A 13,743-nucleotide genomic window follows, 5' to 3' on the forward strand; every position below is an offset into this window, starting at 1 on the left:
CTCTGCCTTCTCCAACAGGCTCTGTCTCTACAAGCAAGTCCTATGGACTGGAATGCCATCCCTCAGCTAGAAGTACCTAGACGCCTTCTTGGCACTGGGAAGGAATCTACTGACTTGGAGTAAAATGCAGCTCTTGTCCTGAAACGAGTTGAGGGGAATACTCATTTCCTAAACCCTACCTCTACTAAAAGATTGGTGGGTATAGAAATTTAGCAAAGAATAAACTTGCTTGCTTTCCAGCTAGTCCTTAGAGATCAGAGGGGCTGGGTGCTGCTAGGTTTAATTTCTGATTATAACCAATTCAGCACTCTTAAGTCTGGCTGTGTTCAGTAATCTCCCAGATGCACAATGTGGGTTACACTCCAAGTCTCATCTCATTCACAATCACGGGTTAACAAACAGTGCAGTTTATTGGAGCACCAGGTTATAGATTCTTGTTAAGTTATCCTGCTGATAAACTCACTAGAGCTACACAATCTAAGAGTACCTCACTATGTACAGGGGCTTCCACGTAGGCTCTGGTGCAGGGGGAAATCTTACCAGAGATGTCCCTGTTTTAGGGAGGGGGGAACAAGCCCAGTAATTTGTCTGCATGGTGGTCACATTCTCATCCTCTGCCATCTAGGATTTCAAGCACTTTTGGGAGAAGTGAAGGGGAGCCTGTAGTCAAGTATCCTGTTACTGTCATCATGAACAGTGAGGTGGGGCAGTAACTTTATATGTAAAAGAGGAATATGGAGAGAATTACAGAGAGAGAGACTAGAAAGGCTGTGGGTCTTGCCCAGGGGTGGAACATGTAGGATCACTGCCTCTCCCACCTGGCCCATTGCAGAGATAAGGTAAGGTTAATGATAACCCACCACTCAATCACCAGGCCATCATGCCCACTCTAACTCTTCCAGTGCTTATCTCCTGGCATACCTCATGGAAATCTCTTTACCACTATGCCATGGTGTATCTTAAGGCTGCAGGCTTCACTCCTCCAACTGACTACTCTTTGTAGCTTAGCTTTGGTTTCATTTYGCTCTATTTTAAAGACCATTGGAAAAGTTGTACAATAATGTTCCCTTAAAGGAGCATGAATCAAGACTAGAACTTACTAAATCTAATGGAAGAGCAAACTCTGTGACAGGAAGTTTTCACATCAAAAGAACTAAGAACTCAAGGAACATCCCTATGCCCCATTACTTTGAAGTAGATTGAGAAGTCCTGTCASTCATTCACAACAAATAAGCTTGCAAGTGCTTGTTGTAATCCACAACCTAGATGAAGAAGAGGCCTATTTAATTTTTCAACAGAAGCATGGGCAATAAAAATTTCTATGAGTTAAAATGGACCAATCCTCTTTCATAGAACATTTCTACAAGAGAATATTGCTCCTACCCAGCAGGCAGTCATCAGGGAACTCATCTACAATGTTTAAAACTGCCTCCTTTGCAAGCCTTCTGAACCTGCACTTCCCAGAACTCAATCATTACTTCTGTCTTATTACCTGCCTATACAATGGCATACAATGTTTTAAAGTGGCTTCTTTTCAACTTCAGCTGGTAAGGCAGATGGCAGGGGGGGAAAGGACAACAGTAATTTGAGGTAAAAAGGATACCTATAAAGTTAAAATTAATCTGCAACAGCTATCAGATCCCAAACAAATAACATACATAGAAAAGCATAAAACAATCTAGGAAACAATTTTTAATTAAACAAAACAAGCACCAAATGCCTCTGAAAGTGAACATCAATTTGCCAACATTGTTTTTGCAATACAATTAAAAAAGTTTCAAGTCTTGTTTTGCAAGCACCCTATAGWAACTTCACATTATGTCTTCCACTGATCTTAAAAAGACTGCTACAAAATGAAACATCAGCAAAAATACTTTGCAATTATGTAAAAGTCTGTTTCAAAAAATTCAGAATCAAGAGAGAAAAATTTATTATTTRCTAACATATTTTAGCTGAAGTTTGTAATTAAATCAGTGGAATTAGACATATGAAGTGAATTTTTGCCAGTACCCCAAATCTAGGTTTTCACACAAATTGCATGTGGTATGCACATGTGGTACCCACTCTTATTTAAGGCAAAAATGAGGAAAACAGAGTGTTCGAGACTTTCTTTTTCACTGGTTCTTATAGTCCCAAATACGCCCCAACAGCTCCACGCATAGAGAGCTGCAGAAAGACATTTTGGAAGACTGGTCCCTTGGACACTCAGCTTCAACGTCAGAATACAAAATTTATTTTGAAATAGCTACCATGTTGATATAATTGCTTTATGTAGCATTCCATACACAAAGTTATAAAATTATCGCTAATTATCAGGAAAAACTGACTGTACTCTAAACATGCCTCCTAATTGTACGCAAAAGTATGTAATGGCTGTTTTCCACAGTTTATGCCCAAAAGCATAAAAATAGTTTAGGTTAATTTATAACCAAAACGTTAAGAACTTGAGTTAAGAAATGCATGACGACACTACTATCATATTACCATAACTGACATTATGAATCTTCTTTGTAAGATGTGAAACCAAACTATTTGTTAGAACTGTTTCTTTTCTCTGCCCCTTCAGCAAAGTGAAATGTTGCACCAAATAGCTCCGAGAAATGATCCGATCTTTCTTCAGTCTCCCCTTCCTAACCTTTTGCAATACTTCAAATCTGCTTCAGCTACTCATGTTTGCATTTCTAACACAGCCATACTATGTTTTACTTCTAACAACAGACATATACCTAACTTTGAGACAGCCCATTGTGCCACACACAGAAGTGAAGTGTTATTCAGATTTAAAAGTGGTATTTTGTACTAATATTGCATATAAAATGCAGATAAAAACATGAACTGAAAAATTGTTTTAGGAAGGGAAATAAAATTCTTTGGTGAGCATAGAGACAATACATGGAATCTGTTTCTTCGCATTAAAATCTTGTCGAGTTGAGCAGGACTCATACTCTGCCACTCTGCGATTTACACGAGTTAAAATCTGCATGAGTTCAAGTTTCCCTGCATGTTCCTTCAGCACTTTACACAATGACTGAATAAACCAAGAGCCTTCAGCTGAATTCCTCCAGGAGTAATAGCCTGTGGAAGAGAGCAATGTCAAAGTGATCAGATGTAGCAGCCTTTGATACAGGACATGTCAGCAATTAGGGGAACAATGTATTGTTTCCAATAGCAATCAACGTTTTAAAACTAAAACTCAAAAACAACTAACAACATTTAGATTTTACAATCTCCACAAATTCCAACTCAAAAGGTTTTTCTAATCCTGTCACCTTTTATTAAACTAAGAAAACCTTAAGTAGGAAGAAAATCAAAAGGCAGGAAAATGATCTCCTGCTGCAGCAATCTTGTCATTAATCACTTACTACTTTTCACRGAGTACACAAATACAAAGGAGAGGTGACAGCAGAGATGGAAAATGGGTTTCAGTGTCACTGGCTTCAGGACTATGTGCAGAATTAAAGAATGAACCTACTTCTGCTAAGTAGAAATGTACAAGACGTATGAAGGGTTCTGCCACTACCAACTTGGCTTAAGGATGCAATGCAAATACAGTAGATAGACAAATAATATGCTGGTGTTTATCATCCACTTCTGCATATCTGACTGTTTTGTTCTCTCAGAATAATACCTTTTCCTCTTGCTGTATATTATTTACACAACTGCAATTAACTAAATTTCTAGCAGATTAACATTTGAGAGTTTGCTAATGAGAAGGATATATCCAAGGTTTGGCAGGGGTTTTGTAGGAACTAAGAACACCAACTACCTCAAAAACAAATCATATCAAGGTAAAAAAAGTGAGGGAAGAATATACACCTTTCCATGAAAGAGTGCATAGGGTTTGGTTGAGCAAGAGTTCATTTTCCCACAGCAGCCCTCACAATGCTGTGCTTTGCATTGGTAGAGGAAAGATGCTGGTAAGACCCCAGTGCTTTGGCTGCTGCTGAGCAGTGCTGTCTCTTCCTTCAACATTCCCTCCACCAATGGGCTGGCAGTGGGCAAGATCCTGTGAGGGGATACAACTGGCCCAGTTGACCCAAAACTGACCGAAGGGACATTCCATACAAGCGAAGTTACCCACTGACTGAGTCCAACTCCAAATTGTAATTTATAGCAGGATACAGGCTGACATGGATACAGTCTCTCACCTGGTGCTGTAGAATAGGCATAGAGGAAGTCTGCTTCTACAGGTATTTTCTGACACATAGTTTCTTCTGATCCACTGTCTGCCTCAATACCAGAATCTAATTCTGTCCCTCTACAAGCCTATTTGGTGGAAAGAAGAATGGGAAATAATGTTAGAATAAAAAAATAAAGGCAGTGATGATTATAAAAATACTTATTTTTTGTGGTTTAAAAATTATAGTATCATGATTAAAAACTGCAAAAATAGTAAGAATTTATGTGTCACATTTCCATCAGACAGACTCAGAAGAAAAGTAGTAGCATTTATTTAAATCAACTACACAGATTGGGTAAGACAGATATTAATTCAAAAGTACACTCAGAAACTCATTAAAGTATTCTCTAAGATTTTACTTAATACATAGAATTAATGCAATGTCAGCTATTATAAATACTGCCTACAAATAGGGAAAATTGTGCCACTTTAGACCTGAAGAGAATCTTTCTCTGAAAATAATTACATTCAAATCTATTTTAGAAAGGATTAACTCTTTGCACTAATGATCAATGGGAATTTTCTTTTTTTTTAACTATCTGGCTAATTTTATGATCCTTGTTCAGCTGTACATCACCTGAATGAAAAAGAGCTTGGGTTTTCCAGCTAAACTCCTGCACCTGTCACCTCTGAAAAGGCTTGTTATTGCTTTCAGTTCAAGAGGCCCATCTGTACCATAGATCAACCCTTCGTCGCCATGGCTTAGCAACACGCAAACAAAACTGCTTCGCTTGCTGTGATCATCTTCAGAAACTTGAAAGAAAAAAGAGAGTTATCTTAACTTCCTGCATTCCCTAAACATTTTGAACATTTGATCCTTCCTATGTCACAGAAGTCTTTAAGAACTAATTCACATGTTTAGAAACCTCCAACCAGTTTTCACTTCTGAACAGAAGCGGCCTGCCTACTTCACTTSAGGAAGTTGGGCACAGTAAATCACAAATTAAGGGCCAGTGCTACCCATTGCAAGACATGGCCACAGAGCTGGGCCAGGAATACTGCAAGGAAAAAAAAAAAAAGGGTATTCCTACAGTGTCTCAAAGTCTGAATACAGTTAATCCATGCAATAATGGTCAGTCTTGTGATCTGGGAGCGGACTGGTGGAAAGTCCCGAGTTTTGGGAAAGAATGGAGAAGTCATACCTCTTTCCAACTGGGGATGTTTCAACTACTTGGACTACATGGGAACTGAATGCAGCATGACAGTTGCTCCTCCTTCAGGGACCTAGCTACTAGCAATACCTTTCTCTCCCTYTCCCTTTTTACCTGTAGTGAGGTCTAGAAGGATTTTTGAATCCTCTTAATTTTTTACTTACAGTTATTTAAAAGTGACAGAAAGTGTTTATAGATTTATACTTTTTTTTCCCTTTCATCTTGTGGTATGCAAATAGCATTGAATTTATATTCTCTAATGTCTCTTGTTGCCTGGACATTGTGGGAAATGTACTTGAGGACCAAGATGATTTTTTCAAATTTATGAAAAGATACAAACAATGTTTTCAAAAAAGGATACAAAAGACATTATGAGTGGTAACTCAGCAGATGCAAGAAWTTGTAGTGAAAAATGAAAACAGACCCTAACTAGGGTCTGACCCTAAGCTGAAGACTTACTCTTTAGAGTTTACCAAAACACTGAATTTCTAATCTGGAAGAAATGAACTGTTTAGACTTTTCTCAAGCAATGCATTTGTACAGTTCATGGACAAGCACTGCATTTAGAAGAACCACATTTTCAGCTACTGTCAACAGACCAGCTGCAACAACACTAATAAATTATTAAATTWACCATGCCTGGTCACATTTTCTGTCAGAAAATGACATTGACTGGCACTGAAGAACCTACAACTATGTTAGCAAACACTTTCATAAAAAACCCTAAAAACCAAAAGACCTGAACAAAACCAAACATTAAACCCAAGACGAGGATTGCTGTAGGCTAACTGGGGCTGGGAATAGTCACTGGAACACTTTTACTGTTTCATTGTGACCTGAAAGTCTGGGAGAGCATTGGTGGGCACGAGTCACAGTCATGGCAGAGAACCTTCCAGCAGTTAACCAGAATGGCCTGTGTTCCAGGGCTACTGATATACCCAGGCACCATTTAATTTACGGGTCCAGATGTAGCCAAGTCCAAACAAAGCAGGACTAACACAGTAGTGTAAAGTGCTCACTTGAGAGAAGGGTGTTTTATTAATTAATTAAATTAAACAAATTAATTAATTAAATTAAACAAAACTTGAGTTGTTTGTCCAATAGAAAATTCAGTCCACACAACTGCAGTTCCTGCCCCTCAATCAGAACCCCTCTTTGGACCACACCACCAAACATTCAGTACAGAAACCCTCTACCCAATCTTGCAGTTTTCTTTCCAACTCACAGAGCTTCAGTGATCCCAGGATCAGAATATAAATCAGTCTGCATTTAAGTTTCAGCCTTTTTTCCAGCCTTCTTTAGAAGATGAGAAAGGATACGGATATGGCATAAAAGATGGAAAGACAGCAAAGGTGAATAAACACAGAAACTATGATGTACAAGTCATCCTTAGCAATGAATCACGAGAAAGTGTGAAATAACATCTAAAATAACCCAGAAAGAAGAGATGTGACGGCTAGAGATGTAATTGGAAACAACGGTTGACTTTATACACACACCAGACATTTAMTAACTTACCCTTTTTCAGTAGTTTATAAATGTCCCCATATGAAAGATCATTGTTGATCTTTATTTTATATCCCAACTTCATAAAAACTTCTCTGACACTTGCAGCATCTGCATCTGTACCGGAACGGGGTAGCATCCCTATACAGAAGAGGAATGTGTTATTTTTGATATAATATAGATRGCATGGTCTGATTGAGCCAAATTCTTTTGTCACTTATACCTATATCAGTCTGAAACATTCCATTATTCCAGATCCACTTGAACAGAGAAAACATTGCACTGTTACATGTGCACACCATCTCCCACTTTCTGTACCTGTACTATAGATTTATCTACATCTTATTTTTGTATCTACCTATCTATATAAGGACATAAGAAGCATTTTATTTACAAAATAGAAATCATGACTAAAAGGTAAGACAGTATTGTACTGCTGATCAATTTTCCTGCTCATCACTGCTATACTCTAACGTGTTTCCTCTATGCTTGTTTGGAAGAATGAACTGAAATGAATCACACCCATGACTTAATTCTAGAGTGCAATCAAAACTGGTCGGCATATTTCATGTGAAAGAATAACACATGGCACTAATTTATCTAAATTAAGCAAAACAAGTTAAAAACTTGAAAGTGGTACCAGTGTGTCTCTGGAAGTTCTTATTGTTTATTATTATGCATTCCCCCATCTCTGGATAATCCATTCTGTAACTGTAGTCTGGCAAAATTCCAGAGTCCATAGATTTGCTAGCAGGTAGGTTCTTTCTGTATAAAAATCAGAAAAAAATTAGGTGTTAATTTCTGATCTCTGCATTTTCAAAATAATAATGGGTTATTTTAGCAAACCCAATGAACTGGTAAGGTTGCCTTTGTAGTAGTGCAACTTGCAACAAGCTTAAAGTTAGAAGAATCAAGAAAAAATTCTGTTTAAAATTATAATGCCTCTGCACAGGAAAAATGAAAACTTTGTTTAAGGATACCAATTACTGTATCAACAAGAAATCAGTTGGGTTGTTTTACTATCATCTTTTGAAATCTATGTGTCCGGAGCAAAGGCTAGCTCTGAGAAGGCAAATCTTTTCTGAATTCTAACCAAAAGTCATTACCATTGAATTTTTATAAGTAAACATTCAAAACCTAGAAAAATGTGGCAGATGTGTGCTTTTTTGCTTAAGCAATAGCCACCAGCATGATGGCTACATTTGGATGAAAACAGCCTGTCTTCTACAGACTCAGGCCAGCTCTAGAAGCACTGCATAGAAAGAGGTGAATGTTTATCCTGAGGTGAAACAGGTATCTCCTCTCAAGAACACCTAAGCACTTGATAATTAGCAGTTAGCTAAGCCTAACTACACCTCAAGTGTTTTGCTTTGTAGTTCCTTTTCATGCATGTGGCCTGTTCTGTCACATACTATATATTTTCAATGTCAGTACAACTCTAATAGTTGCTTTTGATTATTACGATTTACCATAATTTAAACTTTTCCATTTAGCATTATTTCTTCTATGGCTCTCACCTTCCATTACCACACAAGATTCCTCCAGACTTAAACTGAAGACTTAAACCAAATGTACCTCACTTACCCTTTAAAACCTGGAATAGATTTTGCATCTGYCAAATCTTCTCCCAAATGTGGTCCATCTCCTATGTCAGCCATTATTAATACCAATAATCAGCTTGAAAATGCAAGAAAATAGAAGTATTATGACAGTTCACAGAATAACTTTAGCCTAGGAGTCGTTTCTGAGTAATCCCTACACATTTTGTATTTGAAAGAACAACATGAAATATTTTTCTAAATTATTGCCTTCTAAAAGAACTCTGAGAGAAAGTCTGCAGATCTCTGTGACTAAATCATTGAAAAGACACACAAAAAGCAATATAAGAGACAAATAAATTAAAAAAAAAATCTTTACAATATTGCAATGTCCCCACATACATTAGAAATTAAGAACCAAAATCATGCAATGCAAGTTATCAGAGATGGGCAAAGACTAACATGGATTAGAAATTGGGTCATAGTAGTTTGAGAAATGAGTAATTTCTCTGCATTCCATTTCAAATGGATTGAAATGGAATACAGAGAATTGGAAATTGAATACCTTTCAGAATTTCACTGTATCCTGTTCCAAYTGGTGTATGTGAGGGCAATTGCAATATTAATAAAATACAACCACAACAATTTAACTTTAAAAAGTTGATGAAATGAACCCTATGCTGTGGGCTGCTATTTACTTTTATGAGAACACAATAATSATAACAGATACCAAATCAGAAATCAATTTAAAAGCATTAAACCTCCCCCTGTTACTCTGTGTGTACTCATGGAACATAGAACCAAAAGTCACKGTATACTCATGTTTCAGAAACAATTATGCATCATAAATTTTAATCTCCAGATGAAACAAAGTAATAAATTCTTAGAAGCGCTGAGACCTCAAGAAACAAAAAAAGGCATTACAAGGCAAGAATTGTAGAAAAACTTGAGCAGATACATTTATGGTAAATAAGAAGGTATAAGTAACCAGACAAAGTAGTAAGATTTTCTGGTCAGATATGATGAAGATTCTTATTTAAAGCTTAGATTCTTTGGGGCAAACTACATTTGCCATCTTACATCATGATCATTTTATTCTTAAGTCTCAACTTMGTATCTATACTCTTGTTAGTACAACACAAACACCCATTTTTGTAGCAACAATTTCTGTGCACTAGAAGCACTAATTAGGTAATATATAACCTTCTTTCTTAACTTGTTTCTAGGAAGACATTTACTTACATTTTTAGTGACTTCAAAAGACCTTCAATGTTACTCTGAATACTATTTCAGAGCACTGATGTAATTAAATCTTCTTCTTCACCAAATTATTCCAGACTTGACAACTCTATTATGAAATGCAGCAAACAGGAAATTTCCTGAAAATCAAGTAACACGAGCATTAAACAAGATTGGTATTTTAGAAATAACATGTCTAAAATGCATTCTATCATTATGCTTTAGAAATTTATTTTAAAGACAGAATCATGGGGCAGGAACYAAATCTAGCTGAACTTAGGACTGCCTAGCATTACAATCTGGAGTCATTCATCCTAACTTCAAAGTACAATTCATTAAACATACCCTATGGGAAGAAAAAGGCAAGCAGCTCCAAAGAGCAATTCAAATACCTATGGCCTGTGGCATGCCAGTGATCCAACCCTATCCCTTATGGGGCAGGGAACATTAGCATTGCCAGCAAAGTCCAATCTACAGTGAAACTGCTCAGTGTGCACCCAGCTCTAACTGAACAGCAGAGCTTCTGATCCCCAGCAACTGGAAAGAACAGCTTTCACTGAAAAGAATGCTGTAAGTTATCCTGCTCYAGCACAGCCCAGCTTCCAGGAGTTTCTGCACCTTTTTCAACCATCCCTATTGCAATCATCCCAAGCTTTGGTTCTCAGCTTTCCTGAGCTCTCAGCCTCAGCACAATTTGTAGGAAAACATCCAACCAGCCTGACCCACAATTCTGATGCAACTCATACTGTTCCTTGTCCTGAAGAAGAACTGTGTGCAGGAGCACAACCTAAATCCTTCAATGTGGCTGGGATTAATGAGAGACAGTTAAAAGTTAACTTCCTCATTTGTTTTCTGTCTGACAGCTCTAATAAACAACCATAAATAAAAAGCACAGCATCACATGCCAACTCTATTATCAAAACCAATCAACAGATGTACTGACAGCAGTGTAACTGTGTTAGCATGGAAATCAACTTCTGCTAAAAACCCAGGTGTTTATGCCAGCTGTTGGGCACTGTCAAGTTCTGCACTGCCAGCGCTGAGAGTACATGAAGGAGAGAGTGTAAACTAGTAAATACTGTGCCACATGAGCTGCAGTCAGCTCCTGTCTCTCAGATGAGCCAGCTACCAACAGCTGCTTGGAGAAAGACTCAGCCAAAATATAGGGAAAGCAAACACTCTGGCCAACAGATGAACCCTTGGAATCATGAGGGAGGGTAAGTGGATCATTAGTCTGTCTTGSGTTCACACCAGGTGTGCTCCAACCAAACTGCTGAACTTAGTTAAGCAGCAGACTCAGCTAAGCAAACTGCAGACCCAACTGCCTGTAAGCACGGAATGTTTCTTACATCAGAAACACTGAGGCAGGATGCAAACATTAAGAGAGATCTTCAACATTCATGTCACCTTAAATTAAAACTTATCTCTTTGATCCTTCTATGACCTTAAAATTTAAAGCTCTAAAACTACTGTCCTTGATCCAGCGCCAAAGAAACAATCAAATTGGAAGAAGTAGCTAGCAAACCCACACTTACAACAGATATAGTACTTTCTTTCTAAAAAATGTAAAMCACAATTTGTAATACTATATCATAAAAGTGTTTCTTACTAAAGCCTCTGCAAGCCTAGTTCACAGCTCACAGTTTCAATTGTTTAATGAAGTGTTAGAGCTTACTGCACTCCACTTCATCACAGTTGGAGCTTGTCTAAGAGACTTTACAGAAGCTACAGGGATTGTCTAGAAAAACTGGTTATAACACGGTCAAGTATTTTAAATTTGCATGCTTTATCATCAGAACAGAATTTGTAACTCACTTTTAATATTCATCAATTCCTCAGCAACCTCAGGCACCAAGACACCTGCACTTCTTTCAAAAACAAAAGACAAGCACAAAGAGATCTCTTTTGTTGCTAGGCATTCAAATGCGCATTTGAGCATGAAGGGAATTTTGTGTTCTAAAGCACCAATCAGGGTAACAGCAATGCTCTCCAGAGGAGATGCTGATTCTAACAGGCTRAGAATTGCCTCATCTTCCTTTAGGTAATGCAGTGATGCCATGCATTTCCCTGTGGAAGATGATCTCATTCGGGAGGGGGGAGGTGTGGGGGGAAAAATCATGACAGTGCATCAAAAACTTGATTTAAAATTTTTATTCTGCTCCTTCATATTATTTTCTCTGAAAGCTTAGGTAAGATAAGCTTTCAACTGTAATGAAATATAAAAAACAAGTGAAAAGATCAACAGCATTTTTATAATCTAGCAAAATACATTCTATAGATTTTAGGAAGCTTATTTTACAATATGTTATCTGAAAAAAACACAGATTTTTTTAAAAACTGCATGAGACAGAGACAGCAAAACTAATGATGATGCTACAATGATCTTTATAGATACTAAGCAATAAAAAATAAAGTGGTTCAAAAGGRTCCAAAGCTATGCTCTGCAGGCTACCAAAAAATGACCAATGTCTCTCTGTATAGCGATAAGATTAAAAATAWTTTTCCCCTATATAAATGCAGTTGTTTCAATGTTTCTCTTTGGATAGGAAAATAATAGACAGAACAATTCTTTACTCCATTCCAGCCTGGATTTATTTATTCTACCTGGACCTAATGAGAATTAATTCACATCATCATGTGTCACCACTGCCATAAGAACCATCAGGGATTTTTTTAAAGCAATATTTACTTGAAATGAGAACCAAGAGAAATGAATGACATAGTGACAAAATTAATACCAARGCTTCTCAGACAGGGGAGAAAGCAAATAACTAAACTGTCTTTAGCTGCCAACTGTATCCAACTGTAACTAAAATATGCAAACCACAAGAGACAACACATGTTCAGTATATATCTCCTGGTACAAAGCAAAGACTGTAGCACTATTAAACCACATGTTCAAAACACTCATCAGTATTGTAAAACAAATCCTTCAAGATTAGAAAAGGGCAGTTTTCCACCTCACATGACTGCAAGAGAAGATGTCAAGTATTCAAAGACGGTATTTTATGTACACGAACATAAATATGACACACTGCAATACTGAAGCAGACATGCAAATTAAAAAGTTTCCACTCTACAATGTATATTGCTAAACAATAATTATCAGATTAATAAAGYAAGGAAAAAACAGAAGCTGATTATATGAAAAAAAGAAAAACATTTAAAATCCAGAAAATGTAATGGTATGTGACACTATCCCCCTACYAACTACTGCTACTACTGATGGAAGCAGACCCGTATGCAACAGCTCTTCACATTACTTCTGGTCTGGATATGGTTGTTAGAAAGCCCTGACTGGGCCTGCATTCTGATCTTTCAAAAGCAAGAAGTTTTAGCTACTCAGCAAGAAGCTGTAAAATAAGCTGAAATTAATCCAAGTATAAATGGAACCCTTGATTATTAAGTCACCTGTACCAATTAATCACATCACCGTCACTATAAGCAATTGCCATATCTGCTTCCTTAACACTAAGGGCATGGTGTGTTAGTTTGAAACCTACCCCATGACAAACAGATATCTAAAGGAGAGAACTATGAGTTAGAGGGTAAAAGACTATAGATGACCAGCCTTATCCTTCAGCCCAGCAGAAAACARACAGGACACAGCAGACCTCGGGCAGGGCCTTTTCCATGCTATCAGAGGTTAGTTACAGTGGCTGCAGGAGCCCAAGCATGYTTTTCGTCGGTACAGACGAGGTTTAATATGCTTTGTTTCGGAAGATCCAAACACAGATTCCGACCCCGTGTTTCCGGTTAGTTAATGGTCTACAGACGGGTCACCAGACAGCACCTTAGAAATAAAGTGGTTTCATTTTTTTCTCCCCTCTCTTTCCCCCTCTGTTTCGGCAGCTTCTCCACAAAARTAGGCTGAAAGGAAACAAACCTGCTACCTTAAGCGTCTGGAAAACTAATGCCTGAGGCTCTGCGCACTGCCTCGGGCAGGGGGCAGCGGCGGGAGCTGGGCTGGCACCGCGGCCGCTCGCTCCCACCTGGCCTGCGGGCAAGGCCGGGGSTTCATCCGCCCCCAGCACCGACCAGCCGCCGGGCCTGTGGCGCCGGGAGCCCCGCCGGCAGCGTGGGGAGCGGCGCTCTCAGCCCCGGGAGGAACGGGGCTCCCCTCCTGCTC

General features: G+C 38.2%; 1 protein-coding gene across 1 annotated transcript; it reads right to left on the minus strand.

The window, feature by feature from the left end:
* Positions 1–1,676: 1,676 nt before the first annotated feature.
* Positions 1,677–9,777, minus strand: CASP3 (caspase 3). Its single transcript, XM_057370204.1, has 7 exons — positions 9,618–9,777; positions 8,422–8,514; positions 7,478–7,602; positions 6,850–6,978; positions 4,758–4,933; positions 4,149–4,266; positions 1,677–3,075 (listed from the first exon to the last, which is right to left on the minus strand). Exons 2-7 carry the CDS (start codon positions 8,493–8,495, stop codon positions 2,849–2,851), a joined length of 849 nt encoding a protein of 282 aa, XP_057226187.1. The 5' UTR covers positions 8,496–8,514; positions 9,618–9,777; the 3' UTR covers positions 1,677–2,848.
* Between the last annotated feature and the right edge of the window lie 3,966 nt (positions 9,778–13,743).

The sequence above is a fragment of the Malurus melanocephalus genome, unplaced genomic scaffold (genome assembly GCF_030028575.1).
Source record: "Malurus melanocephalus ecotype Western Australia unplaced genomic scaffold, MMel_1.1 scaffold_121, whole genome shotgun sequence".
NCBI lineage: Eukaryota > Metazoa > Chordata > Aves > Passeriformes > Maluridae > Malurus > Malurus melanocephalus.